The sequence below is a fragment of the Rhipicephalus sanguineus genome, chromosome 8, assembly GCF_013339695.2.
Source record: "Rhipicephalus sanguineus isolate Rsan-2018 chromosome 8, BIME_Rsan_1.4, whole genome shotgun sequence".
NCBI lineage: Eukaryota > Metazoa > Arthropoda > Arachnida > Ixodida > Ixodidae > Rhipicephalus > Rhipicephalus sanguineus.
In genome coordinates, this window is record NC_051183.1 from 80,838,117 (window position 1) to 80,856,982 (window position 18,866).

General features: G+C 45.2%; 1 protein-coding gene across 1 annotated transcript; it reads left to right on the forward strand.

The window, feature by feature from the left end:
• Positions 1 to 10,846: 10,846 nt before the first annotated feature.
• LOC119402849 (uncharacterized) lies at positions 10,847 to 15,393 on the forward strand. Its single transcript, XM_037669899.2, has 2 exons — positions 10,847 to 11,524; positions 14,986 to 15,393. Exons 1-2 carry the CDS (start codon positions 10,871 to 10,873, stop codon positions 15,130 to 15,132), a joined length of 801 nt encoding a protein of 266 aa, XP_037525827.2. The 5' UTR covers positions 10,847 to 10,870; the 3' UTR covers positions 15,133 to 15,393.
• Positions 15,394 to 18,866: the final 3,473 nt, after the last annotated feature.

Genomic DNA, 18,866 nt, shown 5'->3' on the forward strand with positions numbered 1-18,866 from the left:
TTCACTCTCATGGTTCGGCTCCGCGGTTACTACCTGTCCTAAGTAGACGTACTCCTTTACAATTTCCAGTGTCTCGCCCCCTATCGCAAAGCGCCGTTCTCTGCCAAGATTGTTCCACATTACTTTAGTTTTATGCATATTAGTTTTCAGACCTACTTTTCTACTTTCCATATCCAGTTCAGTAATCATGAGCTGTAATTCGTCTCCCGCGTTACTCATCAATGCAATGTCATCAGCGAATCGCAGGTTACTGAGATACTCTCCATTAACTCTTATTCCTAATTCTTCCCAATCTAGGGCCCTGAAAACCTCCTGCAAACATGCGTTGAATAGCATTGGAATGATCGTGTCTCCCTGCCGTATGCCCTTCTTTATTGGGATTTTGTCGCTTTCTTCATGGGAGGACTATAGTGGCTGTGGATCCGCTGTAGATTTCTTCTATTATGTCTGTATAGGCTTTGTCGATGCCCTGATTCCGCAGTGCCTGCATGACTGCTGATGTCTCCACCGAGTCAAATGCCTTCTCGTAATCTATGAAGGCTATGTATAGGGGTTGGTTGTATTCCGCGCATTTCTCTATCACCTGGTTGATAGTATGAATATGGTCTATTGTTGAGAAGCCTGTACGAAATCCTGCCTGGTCCTTTGGTTGATTGAACTCTAATGTCGTCTTAATTCTGTTAGCAATTACTTTTGTAAATAGCTTGTAGACAACGGACAGTAAGCTGATGGGCCTGTAATTTTTCAGGTCCTTGACGTCCCCTTTCTTATGGATCAGGATGATGTTGGCATTCTTCCAAGATTCTTCAGACTCAAATAGAGCCGTGAGTCTGAGTGAGCCCGAGTCAGTAATATTTTGGTGAGTTTGAGTACGAGTGAGCTCTAAGGGCAAGATATATTTCATGAGTGAGTCTGAGTGAGCTCCACATTTTTTGCCGACCTGTGGGTTTTACTCTCTGCTTTATTGAATCTTTCCGTTTTTTTTAACATGGGATCCATGCTCTTATAGTGAGCTCAAGCAATGTACAGTGCTTAACAATTAAAACACGATAATTGAATCCCATAACACCCACCATTTCTGTGCCACCAGTGGATACTGGGCACTAGTAGCGATTACTGGCAAGCTAAATTATCACACAGATCCTCGCTTTCATTGTACATTGCTATGCACAAGTTGGATGCTTGCACTACAGTCCCCATCAATGGCAGAAAAAGCCTCGATTACCATGGGATCCCCTTACAGCATTTGAATTATTGAACACTGTACGCATAAATGACAGTAAATTGACCTTAATTGAAAATCACTCTCTTGTGCCCATTTATTTGTTATAAATTTGTCATTCTTTAATCCATGCAGGCTTTGATGTCAAGCTGCAGAGTTCGGAAGACGGGAACTTTTGGACAGTGTTAGCTGTGACACCTACTATGAAACGAATCCAGCAACTCGATACAACAAGAGAGATCATTTTTGTTGACTCAACGTCATCGTGCGACTCAATGCACAGCACTGTGACAGTGATGCTGGCCTCAACAAAAGCCGGTGCTGTACCAATAGCTGTATTGATACACAACGCACAGTCGACTCAAGGCTACACCACTGCATTCAGCCTCCTGAAGGAAAGCTACCCGCTCTGCTTTGGAGGACTCACAGTAAGTCACGTTACCGTAATAATATGTCCTTGGATACAACATAAGGAGAAGCAAAGCAAGGGAAGACAAGAATTCCACTTATGTTGTACCCCATTGTAGTAATCAGGACAAACCAAGCAACCCAGCATCAAGTACCATTACATTACAGACTAATGCAGAATGGCGTGGTTTCATACTACAATTAGCATTGCCGCTCCTGCCATATCAGTAGCCTCGCAGTCAATACATCTGTGCAGGATTTGAGCAGTTGTCAAAAGCAAGCAGATAGAAGAGGCAGTGATGCTTTGGATACTGTGGTAACAGACAATCCAATATCTATAATTTGCACTTGATTTTAAACAGTAATAATAATAATAACTGCTGGGGTTTTACGTTGCAAAACCCCCATTTAATTAGGAGGGATGCTGTAGTTGAGGGCTATGTAAATTCTGACCATCTGGTGCTCTTTCACATCTGCCTCAGTCTAAGTGCACGGGCCTCTAGTTAGACATTTTGCCTCCATCGAAATGCTGCGACCGCAGCCGGGCTTTCATCCTACGACCTTTGGGTCAGCAGTCGAGCACCGTAACCACTGTACCACTGTGGCGGGTTTTGAAGTAGTGTGCAGGAGGAGGAGGAATAAACTTTTATTGAGACCAGCAATTTGTTTGGCTGGGCCTAGGCCTCCCACGCGGGGACGTTGAGGTCTTGCCTCTCCGCCGCCTCGCGGGCCTGCTGGGCCGCCCAAAGCTGGTCGTCGAAGTGGGAGCTGCGCAGGGCGGCATGCCATCTCGACGAGAGGGTCTCGGTGTTAACGGACGGGTACTGGTGTTTACACTCCCACAGCATATGCGGGAGCGAAGCGACCTGGGTCTTGCATACCTTACAGGTGTGGTTAGGATAAATGTCTGGGTATATCTTGTGGTATCGATGTAGTGACGGGTACGTGTTTGTCTGTAACAGGCGGAGGGTGGTTGCCTGCGCTCTGTTTAGCTTGTGATGAGGGGTGGGGAAGGTTCTTCTTTCAAGGTAAAATGCTTTGGTGATGTCGTTGTAGCTGGTGAGGCGATCGCGTTCCGCGGGTACACCTGCGCTGTCTCCGGCACGGTTGACCAGGCCTCGTGCTACGGAGAAGTAGTGTGCACTGACAAATAATTTTTGCCACAATCACATTTCATTATTTCCATACAATAAACACAATATTGCTTTGGACACAGCTTTGAAGTGAATGAATTCACTTTGAACCCATAAACTTCACCTAAAATGTAGCATTGCATAGCGAGAGAATTTGCAGACAGATCCTACATGTGCAAGGGTATGTATACCTAAGTCAATTAGTACTAACAGGGGAGCCTGCTCTTGTCGGAGGATTTCACCAAAGAATAAGAATGAACTGCAGCGTGCAAGTCAGGCATTGTCAAATAATGAGCAGCAATTTATAGCTGTCTCTAGGCAGAAAGTGTACAATCATTCCATACTGCCAGTTTAACATATGGGGCAGTAACTTGGAGGATAGCAAAGAAACTCGACAAGTTAAGAACCACGCAGCATCCAATAGAACAGAAAATAAAATGCACGACATTATGACGTAGGAAGGTAGCAGAGTTAATCGGAGAATTGAGAGGTGTAGCCAGCATCCTAGTTGACATCAGGGAGAAAAAAAAAAGAACTCGGATGTTCACTTTATGCGTAGGATGGTTAACCAATGCTTGGTTAGAGTTACAAGATGGATACCAAGAGATGGAAAATGCAACTAAGGGATGTAGAGGGTTATGTGGGTGACAAAAATGAAAGAATATGCAGGCATAAAATGGCATCAGCTAGCACAGGACACTGTAATTTCGAGATCAATGGGAGGGGCCTTCACCCTGGAATGTGCATAAATAGGCTGATAACGATGATGTAGCATTTTTTCAGATACCGATAACGATGATGAAGCATTCTTCGGAGAAAAGTCATTAAAGAAAAAGAGCCTTCGTTTTATAGTAAGCATGAATGAACCACAACACACGAAATAAATCATTGCCTTGATTTAAATTAGAAGGTAAATCCATAACCCTCCTGTCAATGCAGTTAATGTATTCACTGTTGAAAAAGACTCATCACATTTTATTTTTCTCCTTATTTTGCAGTGCTGCCAGACATTCATGACAGACAATTCAACAGCAGAGAAAGCAGCCCTACAAGCTGTTTGGCCCCAAGCAAAGCAGCTTCTCTGCTTTTTTCACGTTGCCCAAGCAGAGTGGCGATGGCTAACATCAAGCCGCAATGCCATCCCAAATGACCAAAGGAGGAGTCTCATGGCCGCATTCAGAAAGGTTTGTGCCCCAAGCAAAACTTACAGATTTGAATTAGACTAGAAGAAGTTTCGCTCAGAACTTAGACCAAGTGTTCTATCAGCAGTGCAGCAATCTTCTGCACCCAGACATTATAAGGGTTAATGGAGTACATTATCCGTAGTTATGTTCAGGGCTTAAAGCCAGGGGGGGGGGGGCTCCATTTTTTAAGGAGGGGCCCGGCCCCTTCTTGGCAGTCCAACGGTGGCACTGCAGCACTCGTTTGACAAGTGCTAGAGTTGAATTTTTGGCAGTAGTGCCTTGTGTGGGGAAATTATACTCTGCAATTTTCTGAATAATGATTTAATCACGATTATTTGGTTGATGGGACGTCAGCAGAACAGAAGACAACAGGTATCGTCGTACTGCTGAATGCAATTCACCAAGACACTGTACACCACGGACAACGCAACGCCTCCTGAAACCACGGGTCGCCACCCTGTTCGGCAGAGCTTCTTGGCAAAGCTTGTTGGTTTGTTTGTTCATGTTGGGTTTTGTGGCACAAAAATGACTAAGGCTACGCTGCGCCAGGCACATGGTGAAAGGAAGGAAAAAGCTATAGTGAAACTACATTGCGGCCATAAGTATGACATACGTGCTCGGTGATGACAAATAGGATATAGTGAATAGTGTAGCGTGGCTGTAGAGAGGCCTAGGATAACTCGCTGTATAAGCAAAGCATACTGTTTCACGAAGTACTTGAGCGTGAAGGGTCACCATGGTCTCTTTAGTTTACCACTCAGTTTGGTTCTTTTTGTTGTCAACTACAAGTCTGCTGTAATGCCAAAGACACCTGCATTTTGTCTACTTCTTTAGACTAGTGGTAGTGAAAACAAAAACATAGCATTGTTGTGCCTGAGGTTCCGAATCCAATGAGTCAACTAATGGTATTTACTTTGAGCTCACATATCTTTAACCAACATTGAGTTATTTTTGAAAATCGTTCCCAAAATAACTTCATTTAATGCTTGACTGGATTCACACGTTGAATAAATGTCCGAAATACATTCTGAATAATATATGTACAGTCGAACCCGCTTATAACGAACTCGAAAGTGTCGCGAAAAGTGGTCGTTATATCAGTAGTTCGTTGTATGTGGACTCGCCCCTAAAAACGTGCGCTTAGCGGCGAAGCCGTTTTTTTTTCTGTGCACTTTTATTAAAGTGCTGACAACCCCTCCAGTGACAAGCTACGCCTTTTCACGTCGTGAAGCGACGCCCGCTGCGTGCTCGCGAGTTAATTAACCGCCTTTGCAATGAACTGACACCGTTTCACCGAAGCGCGGTACCGCCACGTGGAGCCGATCATCCCTGGCTAGTTGCGTGCAATGCGTCGCCTACTCGGCTCGCGGAGTCACTGCCGGGCCGCTTGCTGTATGTCGTATGTGCGGGTTTGTACGTTCTTCGTGCCTGCTTCACTCCGGACTGTGCATGGGTGCGGTGAGTAGCCTCAACACGGCGAAAAGAAGCATTTTTGCAAACAACGCGCACTCTACGTCTTCGCGATGCTCTCGCGGCCCTGCGTGACGATGCGCGGCGCACTTGAGTTGTCACCTAGTCAAACACGCAGTATACGCTCGCTGTCAATGCATCGACGTTTCTCGGTGCCCGCGCCGCTCAACGACAGTTAGCTGCTTTGATTTCTACAAAGCGACGCGCACTTTAAAGCGGTCTCGCACGACGCGGCGGCGGCTAACTTGCGAACGGCAGCATGGCGCACTCGCACCGCCGTCAATCCGCACAGTGTACGGTGTACGCCACACGCGCAGCCGAGCAGATATCTACAGATGACTGTGATATAAAATTGTCGGCTATAAGTCATAATGGCACGTTCATCGACGGCCACCACCTCGCCTTCGCTCTTTTCTGATGCTTTTCCGCGAAGGCATTGCCGCAATCGCGCGGAAATCGTTATCACCGATCGACCGGTCTCTGCCGTTACCGAAAAGACGGACGACCTTTTGCAGCACATTGTAGCGTCGACGTGTTTAGGGACGCAGTTAGAGGTGTGCACGGGCTCCGGGTAGCTCGAAAGCCCGAGCCCGACCCGGCCCGCGGGCCGGGCTTGGGCGGGCCGACGTATTTTCACTTCGGGCCCGGGCCGGGCTCGTGCTACTTGGAAATTTATCGGACCGGGCTCGGGCCCGGCGCAAAGCCCGACTCAAGCCCGAAATATAGAAAATGAGCGGGAATTGTTTTCCAGCAGGCATACAGCGCCTTTTCCACGACCGCCATTTACCGCTTTTCCTTTCCATTCGCTGCATTAAACAAAAGGGGTGCAGGTAAAGCACTGCCTCTGTTGCACTCCGACAAACACGCCTGAGCTAGTGACGGCGCAACGCGACTGTTCCGCGTTAGATTTAAGGCCAAATCCCCTATGAGTGAAAATGCACGCGACAGCGATGAGCGACCCGACGTAGATCGCCTTCGTGCAAGCTGACGCTTGCATGGGCATACCCCATACACGTGACGGCTTTGGTGAGCGAACTTCATTGTTGCTGGCATGAGGCCGTCTACTTGTATCGAAAAAGTGCCGCGCTGGCTCAAGTATACAATGCAAATAAAATATTTGTTGCATGTTGGTACGTAAAACGTTTACCGTTGTCTCGCAGTATTTTTTATATGCATGTGCATAATTATTACGTTATTGGTTGGTGTAGAGCTGATGTGCTTAGTACGTCGCTGATTGTTTTCGCAGCGAACCTTCAAAAAGCCGAGCCGGGCCGGGCCCGAGTTTGTGTTTTCGTACGTCGGGCCGGGCGGGCTCGCAGCCCTTTGCCGTCGGGCTCGGGCGGGCCTTTGACAAAGTCAGCGGGCCCGGGCCGGGCTCGGGCTCGGAAATACGGCCCGTGCACAGCTCTAGACGCAGTGAACCTTTATGCGATGAAATGTTATCGCGGTTATCACTTGAATTCTTGCATTTACGCCTTGGGTTCCAAGGCATTGTTTGGTTCATCGTAGGTGGTCGTAGCTGCAGAGAACGGCGTCAGGAAGATTACTGTGCGAAAGCTGATCGCAAGGCTTCATGCTGTCTCTTATTTATTTATTTTTTTCCCTCAATGCCATTCTGCCACTGAAGAAATGGCTGGAAAGTGAGCGACCTCGCTCGCAGTGTCCGACATCTGCGTGCGGTGCTCGCCGATCTGGGATATCTTAGTCGCGAGTAAACTGGAGCGGGGCACGTGCTCGCGCATGCCCCCTCTCACGCAAAGAAGGCCTGTTTTAACTTTTTTCGCTTCGTATGCGCCATATTTTTACCGCGACCGTGTCTGAAGTGTTCGTTGTAAAAGTAGGAGGCTTTGAAAAATGTTCGCTATATGTGGACACAATTTCAATGGTTAGCATAGGAAAATCGTAAGTGCACCCAAATATGGTCGTTATAACCGATAGATTGTTATATGTGGGATCGTTATAAGTGGGTTCGACTGTATTTGTATAGCATTCATAAGCATTTGTTCAGGGCCCGTATTCTCAAACGATCGCAAAAGGCGATAGTATCGCGTTTGGTGACGTAGAATTTGATGCGTTCAATAAGTAAAAAAAAACACTTGCCTGTGACGTCATTGTTGCAACTGGCCGTTGGTAGTACGAATGTCTCACAACACAGGAGTGAGCACGCCGTACGAGCGCAGAGCAACCCGAGTGCGGCGTTTTCGAGCGTGTGCTGCTGCTTCTACGCAGCGGCCAGGCTTGGCCGGCTTGGCTGTGGCTACTTGAAGTATAAGACATGTTGAAAGTGCTTTCAACGTTTTTTTGTTCGATTATTTAATGCACAGTATAATACTTAAAGAATGCAACTTTGCGTGAAACGTATTTTTGTTGAGAGTTTAACACGGCGTACTCTGAGAATTCAGCTGTAGCGTGCCGCCGCAGCGACATCGTCTCAAGATCTCAACATGTTGCCGGCTCGCGATAAGCCACGCGAGCAACGCACGGTTCATGTTCCTGGGACGTTCAAACCACGAAAAAAACACGCGCTGGCAAAGATCGAGTGCTGATAACACCCCAAGGTAATGCTCGATGAAAGCTTCAGCGTAAAAATTGCTGCGTATATCCACTGAGGATCGAATACTAGAAGCTACCGCCTACGTCACTGAAATGCTAGACTTCACCACGAACCGACGGTTAACGGTGCCTTCGTTTATTGCAAATATGTCGAGAGCACCGTCGAGCACCATGACGCAAAATTGACGTCGGCGGAATTACCAGATGGCACCCCAACTTTTCCGGTTTGCTCAATAGCCAATCAGCACGCACCAAAGGCGATACTTTTGCGATTGTCGCCTTTTGAGAATACGGGCCCAGTTCTAGAGACTGTTGGCTTCACTGCACTGCGATCATCGCAAACACCTCTCTAAAGGGCCCTTAAACCAGCTCCGATAACTCTATAACATTTCAAGTAAACGCGCGCATCGTGTTCAGAATGCCGTCACGATCAACAATGCCAAACACGGCAGCGCTACGAGCCGCGGGCGCCCCGCAAATTTCAAGAAACAAGCCCTTCTCCTCTCTGGGCCTTTCGGCAGTGTTCAGCCCCCCAAATGTTTGCCGTGATGTCATCGTGTCGTCTGCTCGTCATCTACAAACCTGTTTGTCCACTCAGGTACATGCGCTGGCCGCTCTTCCTCCTCGCACGGTGAGGGGGAGCACTCGGCCAGGAGGAGAGACGAGCCTACGAAAGAAGGAAAGAGCGAAACGAGCAAGGGCCTCTTTTCTATAATCAGACGCGCATAACTCCGCTATTACGGCACCATTTTGAAAAATTCTCACTGATACGTGTTCGTTGTAAACTCGCACACAACTGTAAAACCACAACTAAATTTTGACCTTTGGATGGTTTAGGGGCCCTTAAACGCTTAATCTACAGCATATATAAAATACAGTGGAATCTCTTTGAGACGATTCTGTGTCATTCGTTTTTCAGCCTAATACGTTTTCGGTTTTATTACCGGCCAACATCGCTTGGAAATAACGCATTTTCATGCGTTTAATGCGATCACATTTTCCCCTAAAATTGGATAATACGACGACAAAAGTGGATCTTGACCGATAGATCCAGAAATCCTGCGTTTATTCTTCGGTATGCCAGCTCGCATCGCGTTCCAACAACCCACGATCTGCACGTTGCAGGGCCGCTGAGGTCGCCGCGAAAAGATCGCTGCCAAGCGAATTTTTCTCACATGTGTATATAGATATATATATATATATATATATATATATATATATATATATATATATATATATATAGTAGTGCTGCTTTATGAAGCACGCACATTCCGTGTGGCAGTTCGATATTCTACGACAAAGCAACACCTGCTCTTGAAACTGCTTTGGAAAAAGACCCTATGCAGGCGTAATGTCAGTGCAACATCAACTGTGGTTGCAGTGCTGGCTATCTAATTTTATAACAATGCAATAAACATTACATATGTACTCATATAATGCAGGCATCATGTCGGGTTAATGTCAGTTGTGGTTCCAGAGTGGGCTCCACATTTATGGCAGTCTAACAAACATTACATTTGTATTCCTACGATTCAGCAAACTATATTCAAGCATTGCTTGACCCCGGATGAATACGCTAATGAAAGTTACGTATGTTATTCAGATCGTCGCACTGTGCAGTGCACATCATTTTTGATAATATTGATATCTTTCCACTAACGTGAGTGCTGACGTTACGTCGGACCATATGTTACCCTTTGAAGCTCAGTGTACTCGACATGCCTGGTAAGCCCACAATGTGCACACAACTACTACATTCATAAAAACACGCCAATGCACCTAGCAACGTGCGACTCAAAGCCAAAAATGCGCCATAAACAATTACTCGCTGACTTCTTTGCATGAAACGATTCCCACAAGGTGTGGGATCTGCCAAATTGTTTGCGTCTACCTTCTTTTCCACTGTTGTGCGCCTTTTCAGTTGTTAGTAGGCATTTGTGGTGTCTTGACTTCTCTCTTGCGTTCATGTCTGCACGCCCTAATAATAATATCTGGGGTTTAACGTCCCAAAACCACAATATGATTATGAGAGACGCTGTGGTGGAGGGCTCCGGAAATTTCGACCACCTGGGGTTCTTTACCGTGCACCTAAATCTAAGTACACAGGCCACAAACATTTTCGCCTCCATCGAAAATGCAGCCGCCGCGGCCGGGATTCGATCCCGTGTCTGCACGCCCTGTCCCATGAAAAAATTGCACACGAGATGTGGTTGGGAAGGCGGGAAAAAAGCTACATGCACGTAGCCTGACTGGCTCTACCTCCCGGTACCAGGCAGCGGACACTTTGGCAGAAGTAAACGAAACATGTACACAAAGATTGTTGGAGTTGCAATGCTAGTTTGTTAAAGAGTAGCGGACACTCGAGCAAAAGTAAATAAAACATGCACAACAATCACCAGCAGTAATAGTTGTACACGGGCACTGCTGCACAGTACAAGAACCTCTAGCACTCTGCCTCCATCGAAATGAGAGTGCTGCAGCCAGGATCTAACCCACGGCTTTTGACTCAGCAGCCAAACACTGTAACCACTGAGCCACCATGGCAGCCTTTTCAACACATCAAAACTGTCCATTACGTGAAGCATTTTCTTGGAGCTTTCACCCACTTTGTACAGTGTACTGTCCAGTGTTTTTCATTGCTTTCCAGAAAATCATAGTGAATCATAGTGAATTATTACGTGTGCTTTCTTAGGAATCATTTATTACAATTTCTGTTCATTCACGAGGCATGTAGAGTTTAATAAATGTTATATCTAAATTTTTTTCAGATAATGTATGCTGGCGATAAAGGAACTCGGGAGGCAGCAATTGAAGAGCTGAAGCTACCTTCGCAAGCATACATTTCTCGCGTAATGACGTTCTTGGACAGGAAGAAAGAGTGGGTAGTGCTGTACCGCAGCATGATTATGACTAGAGGTCATAACACCTACAACATTGCTGAGGCGTCGATAAGGATCTTGAAAGACATTGTGCTTTCGAGAACAAAAGCTTTCAACGCCGTAGCACTATTAGAATCTATCTTGCAAGTCTGGGAGACCTGCTTTCAAGCCAGAATTCTAAGGCATGCTAACGACTGCATCCCATCGCATCACATTTTATGTCATAACCTCCTAAAAAGGATGCCAGATGGAGCTGCAGAGACCATTGTATATCAGGGGAACCAATGCTACATGGTACCAAGCGCAAAGAAGAACGACGTTTATGAAGTTTATGGAGACACTGGCATCTGCACATGTCCGGCAGGAAACACAGGTGCTTTCTGTAAGCACCAGGCGTTGGTGCAAAAAAAGTTGGGGGGCATGTTCCCAAACGGCCCAACACTATCCGCAAATGACCGCCGCCAACTGGGATGGCCAACTCTTGGAGACAACTACCCCAGTATTGAATCTTATTTATCAGAGACTGCCAATGAAACAGAAAAACAAAACGACGTTCATGAGCCAGATGTTGCTCCATTACCAGTTGTGGAAGGTCACAGGACTCCTCCGGACAACGAGCAGGATTTTCCAGCACAGTTGCCATCCACTTCTGGCTCGGAGCAAGAAGACACAAAGGTAAGCGCCCACTAAGAACCTTCATATTTATCAAATAAATCAAGTTGAGCGCAGCTTGCATTTCAACATAACTTCCCTTATCATATATAATCAAAACACTTGCATGTGTGTGCATGTATATGGGGTGTATTCAGTCATGCAGTTTTTCATGCTTCAGCTGCAGCAAACACAGGCCCGATAATGTTCACATAGCCCCCGACTGAGAACGGTTGAGTAATATCGACAGCAGAAACACAATGAAGAAGGTCAATATAGTCATATTTCAGATGGTGCCAGATTTAAATAGCATAGTCTTCTTTTTGAATGGGGGGCAAGAAAAATCTGACAAAAATTTATGTGCCTCGAATTTTTAACAAGAATGCTGTGGTACTCACAATTAATATAATTACTACACTGCAGTTAAAGACCACAATTCATGTCCCTTATTTTTTCCTTAGCCTAATTGTCTGTTGGATTCAATTGGTTGTGTCTAACACAAAAACGAGCCCCTTGGAACAAATTGAACAAATTCCCCTTTCTAAATTTCCCGGGTTAACACTGCGTGCAACATATACAGTTGCAGCCACACGAACAAAAGAGGAGGCAGTGTGAAGATAGGGATTAACCCTCTAGGGTCAAATTTTTTCGCCAAACGCGACCTCCCAGGATCAATTTTTTTATTGCCCATTTAAATTCTTCAGATGAATCGCACATCAGAAAAAAAATTTCGTAGTTTTTTAGTGTCACCATAAAGCAGTGATGCCAACCCAACGTTTTATCCCTAGATTGACCCCCGAAAATACCCTAGATTTCAAAGAAAATCCCTAGATTTATTTTTTAATGTAGTCATTCAGGTTAATTTGTTCGCTGTGTGGCCCAATTCGTGTGAATCTTATCAGAAGTAAAAGGCATCATATTAACAGCCACTGAAGGTCTTTTTTGTACTTGCAGCTTGCGAGGTGATGGTCAATTTCTCATTTTCCACATTTGCAATCAACGTTGCATGATTTGCAGTAGGTATACAGAGCCTTTTTTTTTTTGACTGGCTGAGAGCCATCCTGTGTACTTTCGATCAGCTTGCCGTATGGCCAAGTATTTTTGTCACTATTTTCATTCTTATGAAAACAGCAGGACAGAAAGACTGCAAACAAACGATGTCTTTTCGTCTCTTTCCACAACACTGTTTTCTGAATGCATCCGTACAAACTCACCCAATTGTCAATCCTACTTTCGCTCTCTTTCTCTCAAAGTCTCGTGGTCTAGAAGTTATGAGACATGGAGACTTTGCACGGTGAAGGCACGCGGCGAGCATGAACTTGGCACATTTTCATCTTCGCTACAAGACAAAATATTCTTTGTTTCATAAAGCAGCAATCACTCAGGGCGCTCATGATGATACATGCGCGCATGCTAAACACTTGCGAGGACAAAGTTTTAGTTACACGCAGTATTCAGCATATAATGATCTCGCGTTACAGAACTGTATCGCCTTCACTCGGCCCCGCAGAGCACCAGACCTCTCTTAAATGAAAAATAGCAAATATTGAAATTTATTTTTTTGTAGCTTTTCTTGTTGAAAACGCGTGATTACTCAGTAACGTCTTTCATTAGGTCACATAATGCAACATCTCCAGAGCCTTACAAAAATTCCTAGATTCAATAAAAATATGCCAAATCCCTGAAAAAGAATGAAAATCCCTAGATCTAGGGATAAATCCCTAGGTTTGGCATCCTGCCATAAAGTGACAAAAGAATCTTTTGTGTTGTTACATACACATGGTTTATTCATGAGTAACAGCAAAAGAAATTCTAAAGAAATTTGATACGACTGCTAAAAAATGATGCGTTGCAATAAATGCCGTTCGCAGATGCACAAGAATAAGGGCATAAAGTGGCATCAAATGGAAACATGGAGGGAGAGAAGACACCCTTGATTCCATAAACATTGTCTCACCGCGCACGCTTTTGAGATGTCTCTCGTTTATCACCATCCACGTCTCTACTCGTACCTCCTCGTCTGATGGGCTGATATAAAATGGATAAGATTCGGATTTGGTAGTCGAGGGGCAATTCGGAAGAATGAAAGAAACTACAAGGTTGTGCATGTCTGGAAGGCAACAACAAGTGAGAAGCCTATAATATTCCTTCATCTTATCGCCAACAAAACAGAATTGGTTCTTGTAAAACCCTAAAATAGAAAGCACAGCCACAGCGCATCCCTTGTGTAAGTCTTCAATTGCATGGAAACATCCGTAATTGCGCCCCGAAATGCGATTAACAAAAATGTAACAAGCGGTCACCCTTTGAGAGATTCCAAACCAGGCAGCCATCAGTTTTGCGGTTGCAAGAAGCAAGAACCACACGAAGGGCGACACCAAAACTAGCCACCACGTGCCAGCGCGCGACCAGATGCACAAGGGATAGCCGGCACATCGCTGTAGTAAAGCATAAAAAAAATCAGACAGAGATTGGAGCAAGAAAAAAGTTTCTTGTATTCCTGCAATGTGGCAGCACATGCCAAGCTAGAAAAATGATCGAAAAAGATGCACTTTTTTAATGCACAGGCAATGATGTAGGTGTACATCATCGACCATTTTGAAGGTGTTTACAGAGGACGTACATGTATGTCATTGACCCTGAAAGGGTTAAAAAGACTACCACATCTTTTGCTCTTAAAGGAGTACTGACACGAATTTTAAATATTTTCAGGTTGTTGCTCTAAATAAAAGCACCAGAGTCGAGAATCCTAAAAAGAGTGTCGTAGTGGCTGGGAATGCATTGAATATATTTTCAGTACCTCTCCCTTAAAAAGGCAATTTCGGTTTCAGTATCGAAGGGCGGCTTCGCAGTGACGTGTCAACACAAGGCTGACGTCGCGGAGAGACTGCAACTCGCGACGTACTAGCAACAGCTGTCAGTTTGCTGTCAGTCACACGTGGTTCACGTAAACAATGACGAGTGAATGGTTGTCATGAGACTCTGACAGTGATTTCTGTAATTTAGGCTGCATCCAGGACGCAGATTTCGCAAACCCAGGCAACTGTGTTGACTTGTCGTGATAATATCTGTTGCGGTGAGGCTGGCTTGCAGATGCTGCGCAACAAGAAATTTTAAATGAAGGTAAAATATTTTATACGTGTTGTGCGGCTCTGGTGTGTGGAGAGTGTTGATAGTGCACACCATGAAAACGAAAAATATCCCTCTTGGGGAGCCTCAAAATCGTCTCAGTACTCCTTTAAATCGGCAATTTGGCTTGTAATCATTATGGTGGCTTGCTAAGTATCATCTGTGTGAGTACTGTACTGTAACTATTGCCACGTGCCAGATGGTGACATTTCCTTTTAAATGCACTGCGTGACAGTATAGGTGAGGTAAATGACCTCTAAAATTTTAAATGCTTGAAATATTGCCAAACATATATTACTTCATTCTTTCTTTTTTTCTTCAAGTCGAGGTACTTGATGAAGTTGCAAATATTTCAGGTGGTGGACGACAACCTGGAGGACTTTATTAAAGAAATGAGGGAAGTTCATGCCAAGGAACAGCGCAACGACACGTACAAGAGGCGCCTGGCCAGTGCCATCGCGCGCTTGAAGAGCAGCAGCAACGTGGTGTCAGGGCCCTTATAGCAATGGACAGTGCGCTTGGGCTAGAATTAGGGCGTGAGCGTTCTATAAAAGTGCAGCCCGCAGCTGCTTCCAGGCGTCACCCCGGCATGACACGGGGATCGAAACGGGTGACAGCCGGACGACCGTCAAGTGCTCTTTCCCCAAAGAGGCCAAAGATACGCTGCCATTCACTCAAGCAAAGCATAGATTTGAATGTGTCACATGCCAAATTGCATGGCTATGCACACTGACTTTCTGTTAATGAGTGCAATAAAATGTTATGTTGAAAACAGAACAGATATCTTTGCGTTAGGCAAGCTTTTATATTCCTCCCTGCTTCTTTGTCTTCTCCCACGATTCAGCAGCCAAGTCCATTTTGTGTTCCTTAATAAGTTCATTTCCCTACTTTTGTAACAGGATGGGCAAACAATCTTTAGCATGGAAAAAAGCAATTTTATCAAATTATCGATACATTGTATCGACGACTGTACCAAGAAAAGCACTTGTAACATTTCAAGTTCCATTTAACAGGAGTTCCATTTACTGAGAGAAGAACAGGGTTGCATTATTCATGTACGAAACCAATCGTATTGGAGGCAGTTGTTCCATTTAAGCAGCAGTTCCGTTTAACAGATTTCCGTTTACTGAGAGTCTACTGTAGTTAGTACGAACGCAATGTGGAATAACGGAAATAACACAGAGGGACACAGTCAAGTGAGACGACAGAGGCGCTAGCTGTAAATTGATGTTTATTTTTTCAGAGCAACATATATATACATACAATGCGCAATGACTCCATCGAACATCACAAAGATATTCACCATTTCACTTTCCCATTTACAGCCCTAAGACCAGGAAACCTAGTTCCTTATCCAACAGGGATAAAGATGGTCTCGGGGCTGTAAATGAGAAAGTGAAATGTTGAATATGTTTGTGATGTTGGACGGAGTCATTGTGCATGACCAGTTGTTTGTATGTGTATATGTTGTTGTTCCGAAAAAATAAACGTCAGTTGAAAGTTTCCTCACGAAAATTTTCCTCAACCGGACTCACTCAGACTCGCTAACATTTTTCTCAGCCGGACTCAATAGGACTCAAGCTCACCTAAAAGTACTCACTCAGACTCTCGGCTCGATATGAGTCTGAGTGAGTAGACTCATGAGTGAGTTTGCCGACCTATGCCAGTCACTGAAATGCAGTCACTCAGAAAAGTTTTCTTGCTTCTGAGAACACTACAGCACATCTAAGCACACACAAATTAAAACAGAAGGAGGTGATGAAAACACAAGGGCTTCCTACTAATCATTTATTTACAAAGCAGCACAATATGAACGCTTTCTTTCATGACGCCACAAGACAGAAATGCGAACATCAAGTGAACAAGCTCAGAAGCTGTGCTTGTTCAGATGATAAAATAATGAAAGGTGCGCTGCTGCACGACTGACCTGCCATTCTAATCGTGCTCACCATTTTCAGGTAGGAAATACTATCCATACTGTTGTGCTTCCGCGCATGAATAATACATCGCAACACCTAAAAAAAGATTGGAAACCGCAGCAGTATCAGAGTGGTGATTTCTGCCCCTGAGAAGTTGTGAAAGCTTTGCCAAATTACTCTTACATTCAAGAAAACGAAAGAGCCATCCAGTACCATGCATTGGGACCCATTTTTTATCGTGTATGTGGAGTGGTATATGAAGTCAAATTATCCTGCAGTTTCAGCTATATCAGCCACACCTGTAGGTAACTGAAACGAAGACTTAAGGAATACAAGAGGAAGGTGGGGAGACAGCAATCTTCCTGTACATTGTCATGAGTGCAGGTTAAAGGGACCGACAACTGATTTTTCTCGACCCAGTTTTTTACGGCGCGACAGGAAGCTCACCCTTGGTAGCGTTTGTAGCTGCAGTGGTTTATCCGAAAAGCACGTAGTTATTTTATAAGCAGTATTTTTCAATCTGAAAGGCTCCAAACACGCATGGAGGCTTGCTCCAGCAACGCTGAGAATTGATAGCGATGCCGCTAGCCCTTGTGAAAGCTGTCGTTGTTCTGCTTTCGCAGGAGTTACTGTAACTATGCTTAACCACCTTTATTTCGAGCTTTCCAACCATTTTTGAAAATAGCAAGCTGTCACAATGAGATGTGTGGCTTTATACACCTTCCGGGTATTTGTACAGCGTTGTGTGTAGAGTGTACTAGATAGTTGTTTGCGCCTGCGCCCAAGGTTGCCTGCGCCTGTGTCATGGATGGCTTGTCCCGGCGTCGCTACTATCTCGATGCACAGGATAGGCGTTACTCGCAACTAAGCTTCATTCAGGAAAGTTTCCCTAGATATATACGCAGCCGAGTGGCACGCGCAGGCGCACTGCACGTACGTTACAGTCACAGTTGCAATTGTTATGCTTATACTTGTCCCTTAGGACGGAGAACGCATGCACGTTTCACGAACCCCTCTGTATGCGTAGAAGAGGTTCTTGAACAAAGTCCCCGTCAGCGTGATCAGTGAGCACCAGCAGCTGGACCGGACTTAATCGTATCCGTTCGAGCTCGCGGCTATAAGAAGTCTAAGTGTAATGAAGTGCGAGGTATAGTGCAGCTGGTGGAAATCCTGGATGCCTCTTACGATGAAATGATCCATGATACCTCCTGTCGTGGACGTGGCAGCGAGGTCTTTTGATGTCCTGTCCACATCCAAGCCGTCAGGAGCGTAGCCAGAAATTTTTTCGGGGGGGGGGGGGGTCAACCATACGTTATATATGTTCGTGCGTGCGTTTGTATGTGCACGTGTATATATACGCCAGCAAAACTGAAAAATTTCGGGGAAGGGTTTGAACCCCCCCAACCTCCCCCGCCCCCCTGGCTACGCCCATGCAAGCCGTCTTTCACGTATACTGTAGTATAAGGACCAATCGTTGTTGGGTCTTGATAAATCAATGTTGAAGTCACTGGTAATGATGAGAGGCCTGGTCCTCTCACCAGATTTATTGTAGGCATCATTGACCCCGGTTTATGCGTAATCCAGTGGTCCACGTTGCGGACCACGTGGACGAGCGCATGGTAGTTGAGTGTCTTCCAGGGGTGTTCTGTCTTCAACTTCCTCGCTTTCCTTGCGTCCGCAGAGGTGGTGTAGCGGTTACGGTGCTCGGTTGATGAGCCGAAGATCGCGGATTTTGATCCCGACCGCGGCGGTTGGATTTCGATGGAGGTGAAATAATAAAGGCCCGTGTGCTGTGCGATGTCAGTGCACGTTAATGATTACTGGTTAAATGTTGGTTAAAGTTGGTTATCACTTTCTTCGCCTGTCAATGTGTATGTTTCGGTTACTGTGTTGATTGAGAGTCTGTATCACCTGTGGCACATACCCCCATAACATGAACTCTGGTATTCGGTTATGTGCCACACGTGACTGAGAGAAAGGGTTTCATGACGTACGCGACAGGTATTTTGCGTTATTCATGTCATGACCAGTTAATCGTGTTGTTCATACATTGATCCTCTGCTTTGCCAGACGACCACGAGAGCGCCCAGACGTAGGCGGCTAGATAGATAGATAGATACGTAGATAGAAACGGCCAAACTGCCTGAGGTTCGCTAAGAAATGCTTCGCATTTAAAACCTAATTTTTATAGGGACATAAAAGAAACTGTGTTCAGTGCAATAAACCAAAACAAATGAGATCAGATAAAATGCGCGTTAAAGAGTGCTGATGGTCAAAATTAATCCAAACGGCGTAGTTTACATTTCTGTCGTAGTAAT